The 19183-nt window shown below is 41.8% G+C and overlaps 2 protein-coding genes across 3 annotated transcripts; both read left to right on the forward strand.

Annotated features, from left to right (window-relative positions):
* The first annotated feature begins 1075 nt into the window (after nucleotides 1-1075).
* mpp2a (MAGUK p55 scaffold protein 2a) lies at nucleotides 1076-10529 on the forward strand. Of its 2 annotated transcripts, none has more exons than XM_053851292.1 (14): nucleotides 1076-1194; nucleotides 2970-3015; nucleotides 3900-4000; nucleotides 4093-4248; nucleotides 4517-4687; nucleotides 5346-5453; nucleotides 7538-7657; nucleotides 7772-7903; nucleotides 7993-8095; nucleotides 8326-8394; nucleotides 8457-8618; nucleotides 8907-9109; nucleotides 9266-9394; nucleotides 9568-10529. In XM_053851292.1, exons 1-14 carry the CDS (start codon nucleotides 1168-1170, stop codon nucleotides 9742-9744), a joined length of 1704 nt encoding a protein of 567 aa, XP_053707267.1. In that variant the 5' UTR covers nucleotides 1076-1167; the 3' UTR covers nucleotides 9745-10529. The 2 variants fall into 2 exon arrangements, with proteins under 2 accessions (XP_053707267.1, XP_053707268.1); XM_053851293.1 differs by lacking the exon at nucleotides 1076-1194 and adding an exon at nucleotides 1636-1784 and having other exon boundaries at nucleotides 2969-3015.
* Nucleotides 10530-11871: 1342 nt separating this feature from the next.
* LOC128750508 (all-trans-retinol 13,14-reductase-like) lies at nucleotides 11872-18974 on the forward strand. The gene is made up of 12 exons (XM_053850687.1): nucleotides 11872-12141; nucleotides 12476-12658; nucleotides 13263-13401; nucleotides 13477-13579; nucleotides 14352-14547; nucleotides 15414-15611; nucleotides 16370-16489; nucleotides 16554-16692; nucleotides 17214-17323; nucleotides 17535-17701; nucleotides 18591-18750; nucleotides 18826-18974. Exons 1-12 carry the CDS (start codon nucleotides 11982-11984, stop codon nucleotides 18972-18974), a joined length of 1824 nt encoding a protein of 607 aa, XP_053706662.1. The 5' UTR covers nucleotides 11872-11981.
* The last annotated feature ends 209 nt before the right edge of the window (nucleotides 18975-19183 follow it).

Here is a 19183-nt window from a genome sequence, read left to right on the forward strand (position 1 = left end):
TATTATTATTTTCATCATTGTTGTTTTGTTTTTGTGGTCAAAAATGACTCTACCCAATTTCTGGGGTTTATCTCTAAATCCAACTGACGTCCACAAGTCCTGGACCACTATTTCTCTGGTGAGACCAGGCATTCTTCCCAATATCAATGACTCCTTTCCAATAACGTGGATACTGATGAAACAGTAAAACAGCAAAAACAACAGTAAAAACTGTTCATGTAAGCAACTGTTGAAGCAGTTTTGAAAATTAATTGGAACATTTTACGCTGTTTTTTGACGTTCTCTTGCAAATATTATTGGAAATATTGGCAAGTTCAGGATTCATTGTAAATATCCCTCTCTAAAATGATGATCATGTGATGAGGCAAGTCAATAATGCTGTGTAAATATCTCATCGAGTTCAGAAACTAATGTTATTATTGAACATAAAAATGCTTATGAGGTCATTCAAACCAATGTGATCAAAACACGGATAAAATAAAATTCATAAATAAATTGAAAAGCTTGTCATTCGTGAATGGCGAAATCTAAAGAAATAATCTCATTAATAGTTAATAATATCATAACTAGACGAATAATTAATCGGAAGAGATTTAATTGGAGGTTAAAATGATGAATTGAAGAGAAAAATATTTATCATACTACATAAATGTCAATATTTGGAATACAACAAATAGTTTTTTTTTTTTTTAATTATTGCTATTTTTCCGTTAAAATCTTTTTTGAAGGAAAATTGTAGGAAAATAAATCTTGTTTGATATAATAATGAGGTTTGTTATTGAACATTAACACTGGCCAAATACAGGAAAAACAAAGGTAAAAGAGACATTGAATGCAAATATTAATATAACTATATAATTACAAACTTTACTTTAATCTATTGAAATATTTAATAGTCTTGTGAAAAAAAAATGTTTAAGGTAATAACTAATTTTTAAAAATGGTTGCTATCGTGAACTCTTATTTTTTTGGATAATGGAACTTCACTATGGAACCAGTGCCTAAGTAAAATGTTTAAAGTGAATAAGGAAACGTTCGTATTGCCTCTTGGGTTTATCTTTTATTTTGAAATTTTCAAAGGAAATGGTCCGTGTCAGATATCTCGGCTTGACAATTCCATTGTCGCTGCATGCAATTGAGATGCTGTGGTGTTATCATCCGTAGCGCATGTTTTTCTATCGTCTCCAGTCGAAGGTACGTTGTAGTTACCTATCCGTAAGTGTGTTCTTTGTGTCTGCTGACAAATGACGCAAACGACGAGGGGGTTGTTTATGTATTCTGATGACGGATGCTGTGCTGTGTGATGCTAAAAGACCTGACGGATGTAGCGTTAACGCACAAACACTAGAACCGAAGGGTTTGTGTGGCGAACATATGTTGCGTTGGATTTGGAAGCGTTGGTTTGGAGCTTGTGTTTTGCTGCCAAGGGAAGAGGGAGCGAGACTTGTGCTGGTTTTTCTGGCCGGTTCAGACGCGACTATCCAAACAAACCGTGGAACCGTGTGGAGAAGACCGTTCTTTGTTCGTCTCCTTCTTTTACTGCTTTGTTGCTATGACAATACGTGGCTGAATGAATCACGCCCACCACCGCGCTCCTCACCCTCCTCACACTCTCCGCCACTAGTTGTCCTGAAAATAAGATTCAAGGACGCGTGGATTCGATCTACTACGTTTCTTTCCAGGTTTCTCGCCTCTCCTCTTTATTGGCAGCACAGTTTTGTGAAGTTGTGGCTTTATTAACGTCTCCCCCGTCTGAGTCAAACACATTGTGACGTCACAGTGGGCTTCACTCCGAACCTGCCCGTCACCACATTGGACCGAGGCCTGGCTGAGACTGACCAGATGTGTAATGTGTGATATGTAAAGTTAGTTCAGTGTATCACATGAGACTGAAAGAGAGACAGAACAAGGGATATCTCTCTCTCTCTCTCTCTCTCCCTCCCTCTCCATCCTGGTACACTGTTCATTGATTTTAGAGACAGATTTCAACTTAAACACTCTTCTTTTTTTATGTGCAGGGCTTAATATGCACGTTATATAAATATTTCAAATCATAAAAAGCTTTCTACGGAGCCCTGGAAGTGACATGCACATGTTTATTTTTTTGGAAGTGACATGCATAACTTTATTTTATTTTTTTAGCCTGAGATAACAGTTATCTAGAACTGTCTATAATGATGATGATGATTGGTATCTCGAGATATTTTTTAATTAACAAAAAACAATTACTTCCTGTAACCACTTTGTCTCCCATGGCTTCGTAACTGTTTGTCAACGTTGTCATTCGCTGTCTGCAAGTCGGAATATTGCTGACGGCAAGGTCTGTGCGCTTTTAACACTCTGATCAAGTGCCTTCTACTCAAAATAATACCACATGTGGCATGCATGACTTTATTTTTTTTCTCCCGAGATAAGTTATTCGTCCAGGAGGACGTATGCAAAATGCTTTGCCAGAGAGGCAGTTACGCAGGCGCTGACATTTACAATTGTATCTTCATATAAAATTATCTCGAAATAACTGTTATGTTAAATTATTTTGAAATAACTGTTATCTAGACACACGCATGTCACTTCCAGGGCTCTGTAGCTTTCTGCAAACAAACACGTACTGATGTGAGGCCACATGGCTGCCTCGTGGTCAGCACTCTCACCTTGCAGCAAGAAGGTTGTGGGTTCGATCCCTGGGTCTGACCACCATGGAGTTTGCCATCTACATTGTCTGTCTGGCTAACTGGATGAATGTGAGTCGTGAGGTGACTCAGCCATTGTCTTAGCTAGCTAAGACTATTATCACCCATGGGTGAAAAACAACAAAATTCAAATGTGTATTGAGCAGATGTAGTCAGCATGTTTGTAAAAGGAGCCGTCTTCTGGTTCTGCTTCTAGCCATTCACACCAGCCTCTGTGATAGTAAAACACAACACAGGAGTTTTTTTCCTCCCTTATTTCTCCACTCTATTTTTTTACAGACTGACAGAACCACCATGCCTGTGGCCTCCACCAGGACAGAACCTGGTGAGACAGCACATTCTGAATATTTTCTTGTTTCACCTCTTATCCACATATGGTATCTGCAGATTACAGTTTTAATTTTTGCCATCATGGTACTTGTTTTTTTTAAATGTTGATCAACTAGCTCCATTTAGAGACAGTACCTGCAGCATCTTGTACTAGTACACCAATATTAGAGCCATTTCAGTGAGTAAAAAAGAAGGAACACACACACACAGGCACAAAGACACAAGACTCTGAACAGGATAGAACATTTTGTTCACGTTTTGAGAATGAATCTAGTGTACATACAATGCGTACAGAACATATGTACAATAAAGTCTCCAGCTTCAAGGAAAAACTCAAAAAAATGTGGGTCTTAAAGCGGTAAAAAAATGTTTTTGGTGGCGCCGGTGGTAAAAGATTGTAATTGCAAACTGCCCTCCATCCCACATTTGTTATAGCGAAACAGAATAAAAATGTATTCAGTGTTGGCAATATACACAACACTGTCAAGCTTATATTTGCCAAGGGAACTGTAGAAACATCATTTACTGAACATCGGGAATCAAACTCCAGCCAGTGAGGAAAGCCAGGATCCAGCGAGAGGCTGAAGCAGCTGCTAGACCGAGTGACTGTCCTTCTGCTGCCTTCCTTAGCCAAAGGAAATTAGAATGGCCAAGGAGTTTGTGTTTTATGAGAGGTCGACATCTTTAGGTCCGATCTTGCAACTCAATGAGCAGGTGGGGTCTCCATTCAAATCAGGCTTTTAGCTGAGCCAGATTTGTGGCATGTTTCTGCAACCTCAAATGGTGTCACTCTATAGTGTCACTCTAGCAACAATGCATTTGTCCGAAGACAAGGGACATGAAGTATGTTTGTGCTGAGTTTTACTGTCCTTGTCACAGCTCAGCAGGTGGCAGACGTGACGAGTGACTGCACCACAAACTCCACCACAGCCAATGACCTGGACCTGATCTTCCTCAAGGGGATTATGGAGAACCCTCTGGTGGGTTGGCACAACTATGTGGATTATTGTTCATAAATACGCCTTGTGGGTATGTGGGTGTGTTCTTTATGTGGTGCCACGTCGTTTCCCAGGAGTCAGACGAAACCTTTGAGGAGCAGCATTTGTCTCCTGTGCAGAAGAACAATGTGGAGCTGTTGCAAGAAATCCTCAGCGACCTGAACCCTTTCAAAGACACGTCCAACACAGCAGCTGAACTCACTGATATTCTCACTCTGCCTCATTTTCAGGTATGGAAGGTGCACGCAAGCGATCTGTACTTGTTTTATTTGTCTACTGAGTTGACTAGTCTGTTGCTTAATCTGGTAAGTGTCACTTCTCTCTTCACCACCAAAAGAACAGAACTGTCAATTGCACAACGTAATGTCACATGAAGGGCAATGAATGTTGAATGTTTTACAATGACACAGATTCCAAAAATGATCTAATAATAGTAATAAAAATATAATAATAATGAAGGCAACACTACTTACAGTCATATGTCTGTTGTGTCAACAGTCCTTACTAGAGACTCATGATAAAGTGGCAGCCCAAGTGAATGACAATCCGTCCCCAATGAGGATTTATTTTGGGGATGATGATCCGGATGAATGTGACCCAACCAGCCAGCATCCTCCTCCTGACGCCATTCGTATGGTGGGAATACGCAAGGTGGCGGGAGAGCATCTGGTAAGAAGAGCTCAGTAACTTTAACTGGAATCTAATCTTCATTTTAGCCATCCAATATTTAAAATGAAGATTATATATATATATATATTTTGCAGGTGAGCAAATACTTGGTATATACGTTTGTCAAAGAAAGTTCATGTTTAGATTATTTATTTTTTTATATATATATATTTCAGACTTTGACTATCAAATAATAATAATAATAAAAAAAGCACGACACAATTTCCCATTACGTAATAGGCTGATAGTTTGGTTGCACACTCATTGCGAACTGCAATTCTGCGGCTTTGCTGACTCTTCTACATGACAGTGAATTACATTTCATGGTAAGGTGGATTCTATTTGTTGTAAAGAGCTAATGTAGCGAATGAATGCTGCTGAGAGACGCAACAAAAAACAAAAAAACTGTAGTCAGTTTCTGCACCTTATCTATAAGATTTGACTTGAAGGAAACAAATGGTGCAGTTACTTTTATTGCTGATTTGATGTCATATTATTGCCCACACTCATTTTGTCTACAGACAAATCATATTTCTCTTTAGCTAGCTTTTAGTGCAGGTAGCATGCACACATGCATTGTTATTTATGTTCATGTATGCTGTCATCTTCACTGTCTTCCCCAACAGTCGAATTAATCGGAAAGTTGTGAATGTTTCAGGGTGTAACATTTAAGGTTGACCATGGAGAGTTGGTGATTTCTCGTATTATTCATGGAGGGATGGTAGACCAGCAGGGACTGCTGCATGTCGGAGACATTATCAAAGAGGTAAGACAATCTGAAGCAACCTGTCTTCAATAGCTATCATACCATGATGGTAAAGTTTGAACTACCGTACTGTCCCTGGTAGAGTCTAACATGGCAGACTACAAGAGTGATTCAAAAGCAACTGGCATTAAAAACCAAATGATGTGTGAAACTTGACAGCAAAGAAGAAGAGAAAGATGCATTCAATATGGCCAACAGTGTCAGAATTGTTGTGCAACTCACCCAGGTAACCTTTGTCCCTACTTCAGCATGCTCCACTGTCTAACAAGGGCATCACTTCATGGTATACACCAGGAGCAAAGACTGATGTATTGATGTATTCCCAGCTGCCACTTGAAAGCGGTCAGCCACGGCTAGTTGTAGATGACAAGCAAACCTGGACCCTCAGAGGCCAACAAGTTGTACGTTGAAGAGCTTGAAAGCCACGGCTGGCCACGGGTGATATTACGGAGTGTCTGTCAACAGTGGAAGACCAGGACACAGCAGCACACGTCTCTTTCTTCCTTACCCCAAAGGAAGTCCAAAGGTTGGGAGGAGGATAGAGGAATGGCTGTCTTCAGCCAGAAGGAGACATACTGTCAAGGACAGCCAGGGTCATACAGATGACAGGATAAGAGGCAGCCTGACTATACGAGCCTCCTGCAAAAAGCAGGTCACCAATCCGAGCAGAGAACTTTGTGTAAACAACATTGTTCCCTGCTATAGACAAGAAGATACCACTTGGCGACGCATGCTGTCAGAATGGAATGGGAGCTGCAGGTTAGAAAAAGGTGTAGTGTCATGATGGGGACCAGATCCAAAACCTTAACAAAACAGTGGACTCAACCAGCAAGAGTAAGTGAAAATAAATATTTGAATACAAAGACACAACTCAAAACACGAATAGAAGACAAGAGGACAAACACGCTGGGACAGGGAAAAACCTGAAAACAGAAAATAGGTGAACAAATACATGCCTCAAAATTGGGAGAAACAGAAATGCACTCAGTAAAACACACAAGGCCCTACTCACAGAAGTGCTCAGTGGTGTAATACACACACACACTGGGGACAAAACTCAAAGAAACAGAAAATGGGAGTATAAAAACACTCACCCAAGGAAAAACCAAATAACCTGTATGAAAGGAAATGTATGGTGGAAAACAACAAAGGAAGCGACGGAATACAACACACGCAAAATCTGGTTTTCCAAAACCCACAAGAGCCTGAGAGAGAGAGAACTTTACCAAGGAATGTGAAGCAACCATCTGGCACGACAAACTGGAACCAGGTAGAAGAAGTACAGTGGAGCTCGTTGTCCAATTGGTCCCAGCTGTGTGCCACAAACTCTGGGGAGAGGTGACAAACACCACAGGAACAGGAAACAACACCACCAAGGGTAACAAAATGAATGTGCAATAATGAGAGCATGACATGCTAGGTGGCGGTCGGAGGAGCCAGTGGATGACACTTGAAATACTCCCTGCCAAGAGGTCTGCGACCAGACCTTCAAACCTGGACCACAGTGCTGATGTGACGGTCTTGGACAGGACCCTTTGTCCTAGTTGAATGCTGGCGTGTGCATTGAAACACTTCCTTTGTCTCTGCTCTATGGGGACATGGAAGTCCTCCATGTCATCTCGTCTCTGGCTTGAGCATCTGGCACTGTCACATCTGCAATCCTGGAGGAGAGCTGTGCATGTTGACAGACTAACTGAAGAGCTTAGCCCAACTTAAAGAGTCCATAGCCACGCTGATAGGGTGACAAGTGCTTGTGAACTGCATGAAAACTCAGAGCAGGAACCCGGACGTGTGCTGTCTGTCTTCTCACAGAGGCTCATAGGAAATGGAGGGTGAGGCACAGGTGTGAGAGAGGAGGGGCTACACTGCCCCCTGCAGGCTGGTGAGTATGCCGTCCTTTCTCACTGGCGTATAGCATGAAGCAAACCCTTTTGAGTGGGCAGAACATGCTGAAGTTGGACCTTTTTTGCTTTGTCATGCATCATGTTCAGTTCTTCCTTTAGTTTGTGGACTTCCCTGTTGCCTGTTAGTGTCTTCCTTTACGGATGCAATGTGTGAATTAAAGTTGATGATTTTTCTGGCAGGTGAATGGAAGGGAAGTGGGCCAGGACCCAAGGGTGCTGCAGGAGGAGCTTCAGGCAGCCGGTGGAAGCATGGTTTTGAAGATACTCCCCAGTTATCATGAGGCAATTGCACCGAAACAGGTCCGTGGAACTTGTCTACAAGTACAGTGGTCGTTGAAACACAAGTCATCGATGCAGGCAAAACCATGCGCATTTTAAATGAGTTGATTTGTTGTAAAACTGCTGTGTCTCCAGCTCTTCTTCAAGTGCCACTATGACTATGACCCCACCAAAGATAACCTTATCCCCTGCAAAGAAGTGGGACTAAGGTTTGAACGTGGAGACATCCTTCAAATAGTCAACCAGGACGATGTGAACTGGTGGCAGGTAGAGTCCATTCACTATTCGGGGCAGTGTTTCCTTTCATGAGCCAACAAACCTGGGTTTGACGTTGCCTGTTGTGTGTGACTGCCCAGGCTCGTCATGTGGAGGGGGGCAGCGCAGGGCTGATTCCCAGCCAGATGTTGGAGGAGAAAAGGAAAGCTTTTGTGAGAAGAGATGTGGAGCTGCCTCCTGCAGGTAGAAGCCACCCACTTGTTACTGGGAATGACAAGTCAACAGTTTATTTTTTCACAAACCTCCAATTTGGGGAGTTCAGATGCGATGTCATTCTTGCAGGAACTTTATATATCTGACTATCTTTCAAATGCCATGATATCATTTTCAAATAATTTGAACCAAATTTGAAGTGTATCGTCTTTGGTTTTTGGTGCAACATTGTAGCCAAAGTACACTGTTTTGTGGGTCAGGCAATCTGTGCACGGCTGTTGGAGGGAAGAAAAAGAAGAAGGTGATGTACGTCACCACCAGAAATGCAGGTATTAATCGACACATTTTTTGTAGGGAAAATTTCTCTTCTCCTAACTTCCTTTTTTCTTAGATTTTGACAGACATGAGATATTGCTGTATGAGGAGGTCGCGAAGGTCCCACCTTTCAAGAGGAAAACTCTCATCCTTATTGGTGCTCAGGGTGTTGGTCGGAGGAGGATGAAGACCAAACTCTTACTCAGTGATACACAGCTATTTGGCACCACAATCCCATGTAATACATCCTTTTTTTTATTATTGCATAATTACTTATGCCTACAGTTGTAATAACAGCATTGGTGATATTAGTAAATAGTATAGTATAGTATGGTATAGTATAGTCGGGATGCACCAAAAATTTGGCCGCAGAATTTTACCAATGAAATGACACAGCCAAAACCGGATGTTATGAATTTTAATTTTGGTGCATCTATAATAATACGAAATTCTATTCAGATTCATTTCTATTTCATTTCATTTTATCATGAGTGAAAAGTTGTTGAATAGTCCTCACTTCTTCCAGATACGTCCAGAAAGCCAAAAAAGGGCGAGCGCGAGAGTCGCATGTTTGCTTTCACGAGCCGCAGCAAGATGGAGACAGATATAAAGAATGGATGCTACCTGGAACATGGAGAATACGATGGTAACCTGTATGGAATCAAAATTGACTCCATTCATGAGGTTGTGGAAGCTGGACGGATTTGCATTCTGGACGCAAATCCACAGGTAAAGGCTTCAAAATAACTAGGTCCTGGTGAAGTTTAACCGTTTGACCCCATGAAGATGGTGCGACAAACCTCTGTGAATGTACAGTGACAACATTCTCTGCCTACTGGATGTGGTGTACAGTGTCTTTAGGTTGTCTGTGTTTGCCTTTTGCAGACGCTGAAGGTGTTAAGGACCTCAGAGTTCCTGCCATATGTGATCTTTCTTCAGGCTCCAGAATTAGAGGTTCTGAAGGCTATTAATCGCTCGGCAGTGGAAGCTGAGATTGTCTCCAAAGCTCTGACAGTGAGTCACTTTATATCTTGCTCACCTCTATACAAGCAACAGTCAACACTTTGCAAAACTGTCCTCTTCATCTTGTTGTATCACCAACTAGTTCCCACATCCAAGTCAATTTCTCCTTTGCATATGAAACTCTTTCCACTTCACTCACCAAGTTCTGTGCTCCATGTTGTCAGGATGAAGAACTCCAGAGAACATGTGATGAAAGCGCTAAACTCCAGACTGCCTACGGTCACCTCTTTGATCTCTGTATCGTCAACGACAACCTGGATGAGACTTACCGAACCATCAAAGCCGCCCTGGAAACAGTCACTAAAAACCCGCAGTGGGTGCCAGTGTCATGGGTTTTCTAGAGAGGTGGACAGGCTGATATCATTTGAAAGGACTTGCTTCAGTGCAAATATTGTGAGGTAATGTCCACGTATGTAGAGATGACATCTTTGCCTTTCAGCTCCACGCTATTTTGTTTTTTAATGTTTATTAGCCACATTTAGAGACACTGCCAGCACCATCTTGTTCGTGATCCAGCAACATTAGAGGTATTCCAGTGAGAAAAAGATAGAAGAAGAAGATAGAATTTCTCTACTTTCCTTCCCCACTGGCACATTGTTGTCCTCCTCAATTTTGGTTCTCTACTTAATCTTTGGTCTCCGATAATGTTGGGAAGGAAGCAGATTCCCTGAGGAGAGTCGAGTCCGAGTCCAAATGCACCCTGTACTGTGGCCTGTATCCTGGCTGGATGAACTTCAATCCCACTCTGATTTTTTGAGCGACAATATCCTGCTTGATGGGCGCTTTTTGAGGGACGTGATTTTGTTCAAGTCAGTCAGTCATGCTCTTTAACACTGAACATTTTTTACATGGTGCACATCTCCCCACTGTAAACAATGCGTGTGCATGTGTGCATGTGCGTTATTTCTGCATATTTAATTTCCTGTTAGTTTCTTTATTCGTTCTATTTCCATCTGACTTTATTGAATTCCTACATGTTACTTGTTTACAGCTCATTCCAGTAGATGTGTCCAGGCAGAAAATGTGAATATGCTGTATATTAGCCTATTCTGGCCTGTCCGCGACAGTTCGATCCCCAGAGTTGTCCGTGCTTTTGTAAAGTTTCTTAAATAAAAGAAAGGAAAAACATATGTGTTGTTGCACTTTGGCGAATCGCTGCATGTCCACACATAAAGATTCTATTGGTCCAGACCAAGCAGAGACTGTAGTACATTGAAGTCTATGGAGGAAAGAGCAAAATGAAAATAGAATAATGCACATAATATTTGACCTATTGGCAAATGGTTTGATTCGTTAGAGACCTGTCACCATCTTTCAAGAAGCTGCTGAACTGCGTAACTTGCAGCTGCTTTTAAAGCTGATGCGCCTCTCACTTGAGCACACACTTTCACCACAGAACCATGGAGGGAGGGAGGGAGGGATCCTTGTCAGAGCCGCCACCATGCCAAAGACCGTCAGCCCCGCACAGCTAACGCGACGTCTCACTTCTAAACTAAGGATTTATCTGAAAACTCTATAATATACATATAACTATAATATAAAATCATGCAAAAGAGAAGTGATAAAATCGAAACAGTTATTGAAGGTAAGTAAATAAATAAATAAATCATGACATATTTTGCCATATTGCCCGCCCCTTTCTGGACACATTTGAAACAAATACCATTGCAAAATAACAAGTGAGTGTCAGTAACTACAGTTCTTCACAAAAGAATAGGGGTTTTCTATAGGACTTCAAGCACAAGCGCGGGATGTTTTCAATGAACCAAGGGTGCCGTGGCTCGAAAATGGTTGAAAAGTTGAAGTTGAAAAACAGTGATTTAGACGGCATCATAGTGTCTTCTAAAACATTTGAGGAGCCTTGAACCTTGAACGACTGCAGCTGGTCTGTCATCGACAAAATTAAACCCATCCAAATGTCTCCTGCTGAGAAAAGAAGTGCAGTATCTGGGACATGTGGTGCCATCTGAGGGAGTGAGAACTGATCCAGTTTAGGCTGTCAACAAGTGACTTGTAAAGACAAAGATAATACTAAAAAAAAAACACAAAAAAAATGCAGAATGCCCCGAATGTACTATTTTTAACTCCTTCATCAAGACCCATACCGTATGTGAAAAGCCGCCGACACACTATCTCACTCAAAACGTTTTTCTGTCCTTGGACACATTTCTTTTAAAAGGCCTGCTTTGTTTCGTGACACGAAGTTTGATCATTTGTGCACCATTATCCCAAGGCAGTGGCTGATAACTAACCAATGAGCGCAGAGAGTTCACAGTAGTGACGATCGGGCACAAGCCGTGGTGTCTTCTTCTGAAGTCCCATGTCTCTGCCGTGGAGAATTGACCATTTGCATGCTTCTTTGCAAAAAGTCGTCTTTGTAAAAAGGCTCGATGTCATGAGTTCTGTGGTTCCTTTCCTCTCCCTCATAACCACTCTCTTCCATCCACGCCACTCCTTTCTCACTTCGACGTAGATTTTGCTTCTACCCTTCATAGTCTTTCTGATCAGAGAGACTTCAGCTCAGCTTCTTCTCTCTTTCCCTTCGCATCCTCCTGGGTGAGCCGTTGCTTTTCTCACAATGTGGTGGATGGTTGGTCTGTTGGGCTTCCTGCTGTTGGTGGTTGTCGTGCTCTTCTTTGCCTCTTGTCGTCGCTACGAAGTGTTCACTGAGAAGTGTCTGAGGCCTCCAGCACCATTGGTCTATGACACCAAGGAGAGGAACGAAAGGCTGAAAAAAGGTAATGAAATTCACGTTCTGGACGTTCTCACTTCTAAGGCATCACATTTTGACAGTTATCCAGAGGACTTTTTCCTCCTAGAGTGACGCAGCCTCCCATGTCGGTACAGTTGTAGTAAATGCTTTACTTCTCAAAGTATTTACTATGTTACTTTCATCACACTAAAGAAGAAGGTTGAGGTTGAGATTTGGACATGTGGTGCTCTATGGTGAGGAATATTTGAAAGTCAATTCAACTGACTCTCAAAATAGACTAACAATGTCCTAATGTACCTTGAAGAATCTCTGGATTTAAGCTGCATAGAACTGACAGATTTCAAACGGATCTTCTCAAGGGTTTCGTCTGGATCGTGTCCCGGCTGCTTTGGATGCGGTGGTGATCGGTAGTGGTGTTGGAGGGTTGACAGCAGCAGCACTTCTGTCAAAAGCTGGAAAGAAAGTGCTGGTTCTGGAGCAACATGATCAGGCTGGAGGATGTACACACAGCTTTGAAAACAAAGGCTTTGAATTTGACGTTGGTAAGAATTCTCATCTCTTTTTTTTGACTCAGATATTCCCCCACTACAAGCACAAAAATCTCAAATTGATATACTACATTTCGTTACAAATAACTATGCAAAATGATCATGCTGAAACATTTTCACATTTCCTGACTATTGGGTAAGAAAGACAAATCTGAACAAAGGGGAATGCATCAGCAAAATCGTGTAAACATATGAAAAATATCCCAAACTGTTCATGTCCTCTACATATTGAAGTTGTGAACTGAAAATGAAAATTGTAATTTTAAAGTGCTTTTACCTGCATGTCTAAAAATAGGTAATACCAGTTATTTTTTAAAAATCTTCTGAATATTCCATTGTATGTTTATTTTATTTATTTTAATGAGACTGGAGGAGTGGAATTAAAATCCCGTCATGAATATGTCAGGCTCCCTGTTGGGCTCAGGATCAAAGCACCCATGCATGTGGGTTTTTAGTAAACCTTCCTGAAGCTGTCTTCCAGAGAACTGCGCATGATTGTAGTGTAGCTTATTTCCAGGCCAAACTTTCTTTCAGTTGCGTCATATTTACCTTTTTTAATAGCATCCAAATGACTCTTTCCCTTGTCCGCCAATACCAGGTATCCATTACCTGGGCCAGCTCCATCAGAATAGCCTGCTGAAAGTTGCTTTGGATCAGATCACGGAGGGCCAGCTGCAGTTCACGCGCTTGGAGGACCACTTTGACACGCTGATCCTGGGTCAGCCTGGTCATGGGAGGTGTGTTCCATCGTTCTGAAGTGGCTTCCAGAGAGTAACGTGTGTGCCTGTCACTTTTTTTTCTACCATCATCAGAGAGTATCACATTCATGCAGGGAAAACGCAGATGGCCGCAAGTCTAAAGAAACAGTTTCCCGGAGAGGAGAAGGCCATCGATGAGTTCATGAGGCTCATGAAGGTCAGAACTAATCCACAATTGACTCATGTCTTGTTTTTGGAATAGATCAAATTGAAATTTGCTGCTTATTGTAAATGCCATTCAACAGTGCTTTGAAAAAGTAATCCGACTACTGACTACTCCCTCAAAAAGTAAGGTAGTTACTTTAAAACGTAGTTACTTCAAAAGTAACTAAGTTGGATTAGGAGTTACTTGTCAAGTTACATTTGGCAGCCGACGACAGCTCTCACTGCCTGAACAATATCTTTTATGTCAATTTTGAGGTTGGAGTTTGTTGGGGTCCGGTGTTTTTCATGTTTGGGGTCTTTTTTTTCGCATCTCAGTTATATGAATGTACAGTCAATGCTTTGCTTTTGACACATTCTGACCCAGTGGAGCGAAAATCACAGACAAAAAGCAACAAGTATGAAAAACAAACCTACATCCTGCACCAAAAAAAAAAAAAAAAGTGTCATTTAACTTGACCTACGAGGAGGAGGAGAGTCTTTTCATGCTCTTCTCGTGCAAACACAATTCTTTTACTGCTCGTCCCTCTTTGCCTCAGCACCAGCAGTGACATCAACTTACTCTCTTATCTGATCTGGTCTCACCATGGTTTGACCACAAGTTGACTGATGGTAGCGGTCTGGTATTGGTGGCTTTCATGGGGAGAAATAAAAAATAAATACAATTATATCTGCTGACATGAAAACAAATCTTAAGTTTTTCATTTTCGGTTGATCTGTGAAGTAATGAAAGTTTTTACATCTTGGTTATGTGCTTTATCCTTCAGCTAGCTTCCAGAAGAACGCCGCTTATTGCTGTCCTGAAGATGATCCCGTACTCCCTTGTGAATTTCATGCTGTGGACAGGACTGCTATACAGGCTTTCATCAGTGTTCCGCCTCGCAACTACCAACCATTCAGAATTAATTTCCAGCCTAACCCAGAACAAGGACCTGCGTGCGCTCTCTGCCTACCTGTTTTATGGTAATGTTTCCATATGGAAATCATCATCATTATTAAATACAAGCTAACCTCGGTTCCAGACAACCGTTCGAGAAGCGATTTGTTCTAAATCTGAATGGATTTTTCTCATTGCAATGAATGGAAAAAGAAAGAATGCGTTCCAAGCCTTAAAGTAGTCTTCTGTAGGAGTGAATGTAGAGTGTCTGCTGCAGGTGGCTGTTCCTCTATGTGTGTGGCCGCTGCATGTGGGAGGGGTTGCCGAGTGAGTGAGGTCTCTCCAGAAGTGAAGAGGTGCCCGGTGCGTGTCCAGCTCTGAATGTGTGCTTCTGTGCAGTTTGGCTGTGACAAAGTCATAAACCAAGTCACGCTCTGTCCCAGACTGGCCTCATCCCTGTCCCAGCTCCAGCCCACAACAGGACATCAAACCCTGGAGTGAGCGCTCCAGCACCTCCCCTGTGACACTCTACCACGGTCCAGTGTGGAGACAGGAAAGGTTTTACACCTCAGTATGAAGAAAAAACAGTCAGTAAATGGAGATTAACGGGACACGTCTGCATACAGAATAACAAAGCGTGTCGTGGGTCAGCTGGTCGAGCCGCGCGTGTTATGTTTTTTCTGGCTTTTTTCGGGGGCGTTCGAGTTCTGGATTTTCGCTCGAAATCAGAAGCAAAAAAATCTCAAAATTTTCGTCTGGGACGTTCGAAATCCGAGAGCGGACTTTATAACAAAAATATGTTAAAGCTAAACTAGGAATCGGTAAGAGGAAAGTATAACTGTAACATTATTCGGTTAGATAGTTAAAACCTAATGCTACATTACTTTAAGTCTGGTTGACCCTTACAAAATTGCCAACCCCCTAACGCACACAAACATGACTGTTTCTCCAGGTGTTCCCCCAAAAGAGTCCAGTTTTCTCATCAATGCCCTCCTTCTTCATCACTACAAGCGTGGAGCATATTATCCAAGAGGTGGTGCGAGTGAGTTTGCCTACCACATCATCCCGGTGGTTGAGAAGGCAGGAGGCACCGTCCTTGTTAGAGCGCGTGTAGGACGGGTTCTCCTGGATCAGCAGGGGAAGGCCCAAGGTGAGTACTGATCTCTTCACATCAGTGAATATCTTTAAACAAACCCCAAACCATTACCACTCTTTTGGTTTAAAGGGGCCCTATCACACTTTTCCGTGTTTATAGAATTATCCACAGTATAAGTGACATGTGTCAAAGAGCTATCTTCATTTACAATTCACAAATAAATTTGTTTTTTTTGCTGCAAAAGGAGCATAGAAAGAACTTCTGTGCTTCTATTCTTAAGCTTCTTAAACTTCCATTTTCCGTCCATCAGTGCCATCTATTTAGCTTCTGACATCACATTGTTTATTGTGGTGCAACTGGAATTGGTCCACTAAAAATGTTCCCTGTGAAAGAAATGTGATGTGTAATTCATTTGTGTTTTATTATTTTATGTATTATTGTTGTTGTTTTTTTGTTATTAAGTAATCTAAATGAATGTGTCAAAGACCAGGCCATAAAAATCAACACATTAAATATAGGGATAACCTGTATTATACTGTACAATTTTCACTGGTTAGACCAGAAAAATGTGTTATACTGACTTTGACAAAAGAAATTCATTCACAGAGTGCACATAACCAAATGTTTTGACCGTTCGCACAAGAATATGTGTCATTCATCTTATTTATTGCACATATGACAATATGAGAATCCACTTTTGTCATTGATATCATTCTTATATTTATTATATGGAAAACAAGTTAGATATTTGAGTCGTTTGGCCTGTGCTTTTATGTGTGGAAACCAACAAACTATGCTGTTGTGTGTTGCAGGTGTGACGGTGCAAAAGGGACAGGAGGAGATCAAGATCTATGCGCCGACTGTCATTTCCAATGCTGGAATCTTCAACACTTTTCAGACGTTTTTACCAAAGCAAATACAAGAGAAGTCAGGTAGGAGTCATTTCCAACTTGCTTTTGTTTTTTCTTTCTTCCATAAATGTTGTCATGCAAACAGAGGTCCAGTCTCTTTTGGGGATGGTGCGTCACGGTATGGGTTCCTTCCTGGTGTTTGTTGGACTGGATGGAACCAAAGAGGAGTTGGGAATCCCATCCACCAACTTTTGGATGTACAAGGAGAACGACCTGGACACTCTGTAAGTTCATTTTATTTTTCAACATTGTTTTGATTTGCCTGCAGCAGTGCTGCAACCCCTGCTTTAAGCAATTTGTAGGCCAGCGACAAGAGTAGATGAAAAATTACTGTCATGTTTTTCTGTTGTGTTTAAAAAAAAGTATGACGGAAAAATAGAAAACATGATTTGAATTGAATTCAGTCTTGTTTACCTGGTCTGAACCCAATGCATGTTGTGTGATTCACCCACTCTCTGAAACAAAGCGAATGAGGAACAAGTGGTTGAAGTTACATGAAAAGAACTATTGTTGAATTATGATTCTGTCGATCAATGGACAGACCAAGCGATGGCTCAGCTCTGTCTCTCACTCGCCTGCCTGTGAGACATATATTTAGGCTTTCAGCAGACAGATGCAGGGTAATAGAATGTGTCTGCAGAACAATGTGTGGAAGATTCTTGAGCGGCTTTACATTTCAGAGAATTCTATTGACATATTTCTTCTTTTATCATTCCCCGCTCACCTCCACCTTCTATGTGATAAGAATGGAGCGCTACTCATTGCTGAGCAAAGAGCAGGTGCTGGGGAACATTCCCATGATGTTCATAACCTTTCCATCAGCCAAAGATGCCACATCGAGTATCAGACACCCAGGTAAAAAAGCCGCACACGGTTCGAGTAATGCAAGTTGACGGAACGTTTTTACATGTAATGATGTGGACTGTAGACGTTTTTTTACCCGCAAAAATGAAAGTAAGTAACAGAAACAAAGTGCTGTAAGTGGGGCAACGTTACAGTATTAATGGACAATCCACTGCTGTTGTGTAGTTGAAGTGAAACCTTTGTGTTTATATATCACTTGTAGGGAAATCTTGCATGACGCTGCTCACTATGGCTCGCTATGAGTGGTTTGAGGAATGGGAGGGAACCAAGCTCGGCAAGAGGGGACAGGACTACCTGGACTTAAAAAACAGCATGGCGAAGGAACTACTGGACTGGGCCTTGATCATTTTCCCTCAGCTCCGGGACAAGGTTTGTATTCTCTCATGGTTTTTATCACAATCTACCAAAAGTGGAGCAGGGAAGACAAAGACGCAGGGATAGGGACAAAACCTGAAAACAGAAAAAACTGTTGTGTTGCCGGATGAATGAACCCAAGTGCAGTTAGTGTCGGTCGACAGAGGACACGGAACACGCAACATAAATCTTGTAACATAAATAAATAATAATCGATGGAATGCACAAAATAAATAGACAGACAAATAAATAATAGGTGGCGATAAACAGACAGTGCTCAGTGGTGGTAGATACACAGACGCATACGAGGGGTAAAGTTGACGGAGATATAACTGAAAAGTGAGACTTAAATAACAGCTCACACGCGGACTGAATGGAAACTGTGAGAGAAACGAAAGTGGAGCGAGGAAGAACGAGGAACGAAAGTTACGGCTGAAGAGGAATTTGAGCGTGGAAGGAAATTTGGGTCAGGGACAAGAGTGAGAACGTAGAAGTCTGAGAAGAGATTTTACCTGAGTGGAAGTTGAAGCTACCATCTGGCAAACGTAGCTGGCGTCGGAGGGAAGATATCCATGGAAGGATGACAAGACGACGAGCGCCAGCTGCATTTGAGGAGACAGGAAACGGAAACAACAAAATACACAGGAAAGGACGGTCAAAGAATACAACAATAAAAACAGGAAGGAATAAAGTGCGGACACGAAAAAAACAGGTGAAATTAAAACTCAAGCCTGACTAACGGGAACAACAAAAGCGCCCTCAGAAATAAACTCACGAGGCCCAAACAACAACTCACTGCTTCACATCCACGTCAATCCAAACATCAGTATGTGTTTTTCATGGTTGCCATGCTCATGTATAGGGTTTGCATTCGCTATGTTCTTTTGTGCCTTTTTGCACTCAGGTGGTGATGGTTGATGCCGCCACGCCTCTCACAAATGTCCACTATCTGGGTGCCCCCAGAGGAGAGATGTACGGTGCAGAGCACAATTTAGAACGCTTCAGTCCAGAAACGGTTGCAAGCACTCGACCACAGACTCCCATCAGTGGTCTTTATCTAACAGGCGAGTGTTACTGTTGCTTTCAAATGCACTTCACATACAGGTGACGAATGTGTATCTGCTCTTGCTGGTGTGCAGGTCAGGATGTGTTCTGCAATGGCATGGCTGGGGCGGTGCATGGTGGAATCCTCTGTGCATCAGCTGTTCTCAACCAGATCCTCTACATTGACCTTCTGGCCTTGAAGACCAAGCTCAAACAAAAAGATGCAAAGTGCAAACAGGCTTGACATGTGTCCTTGTTCACACTGAAGATCCTACAGTATTATGGGTCTGACATTCAAATTTTCTGAGACTTCTGTGAATTTGGCTTTTGGTTTTAGGTTTGACAAAACAATCCAAATATTAGGAAATAAAGGCTTGAAATATTTCACCCTATGAGTAATGAATATGTTTAACATTTGGTTTTCACTTTTTGAAATCAGAAGCTGGACATATT

This window comes from Synchiropus splendidus, chromosome 19 (assembly GCF_027744825.2).
Source record: "Synchiropus splendidus isolate RoL2022-P1 chromosome 19, RoL_Sspl_1.0, whole genome shotgun sequence".
NCBI classification, from domain to species: domain Eukaryota; kingdom Metazoa; phylum Chordata; class Actinopteri; order Syngnathiformes; family Callionymidae; genus Synchiropus; species Synchiropus splendidus.

Bases quoted from the DNA above. Each gene is read 5' to 3' on its own strand.
- mpp2a (XM_053851292.1), top strand. From the start codon at position 1,168: ATGTTTTTCTATCGTCTCCAGTCGAAG. The intron at 3,016-3,899 runs GTGAGACAGCAC...TCCTTGTCACAG, and splicing joins CTCCACCAGGACAGAACCTG to CTCAGCAGGTGGCAGACGTG. The intron at 4,001-4,092 runs GTGGGTTGGCAC...GTCGTTTCCCAG, and splicing joins GGATTATGGAGAACCCTCTG to GAGTCAGACGAAACCTTTGA.
- LOC128750508 (XM_053850687.1), top strand. From the start codon at position 11,982: ATGTGGTGGATGGTTGGTCTGTTGGGCTTCCTGCTGTTGGTGGTTGTC. The intron at 14,548-15,413 runs GTAATGTTTCCA...CTGTTTCTCCAG, and splicing joins CTCTGCCTACCTGTTTTATG to GTGTTCCCCCAAAAGAGTCC. The intron at 17,324-17,534 runs GTAAAAAAGCCG...TATCACTTGTAG, and splicing joins ATCGAGTATCAGACACCCAG to GGAAATCTTGCATGACGCTG.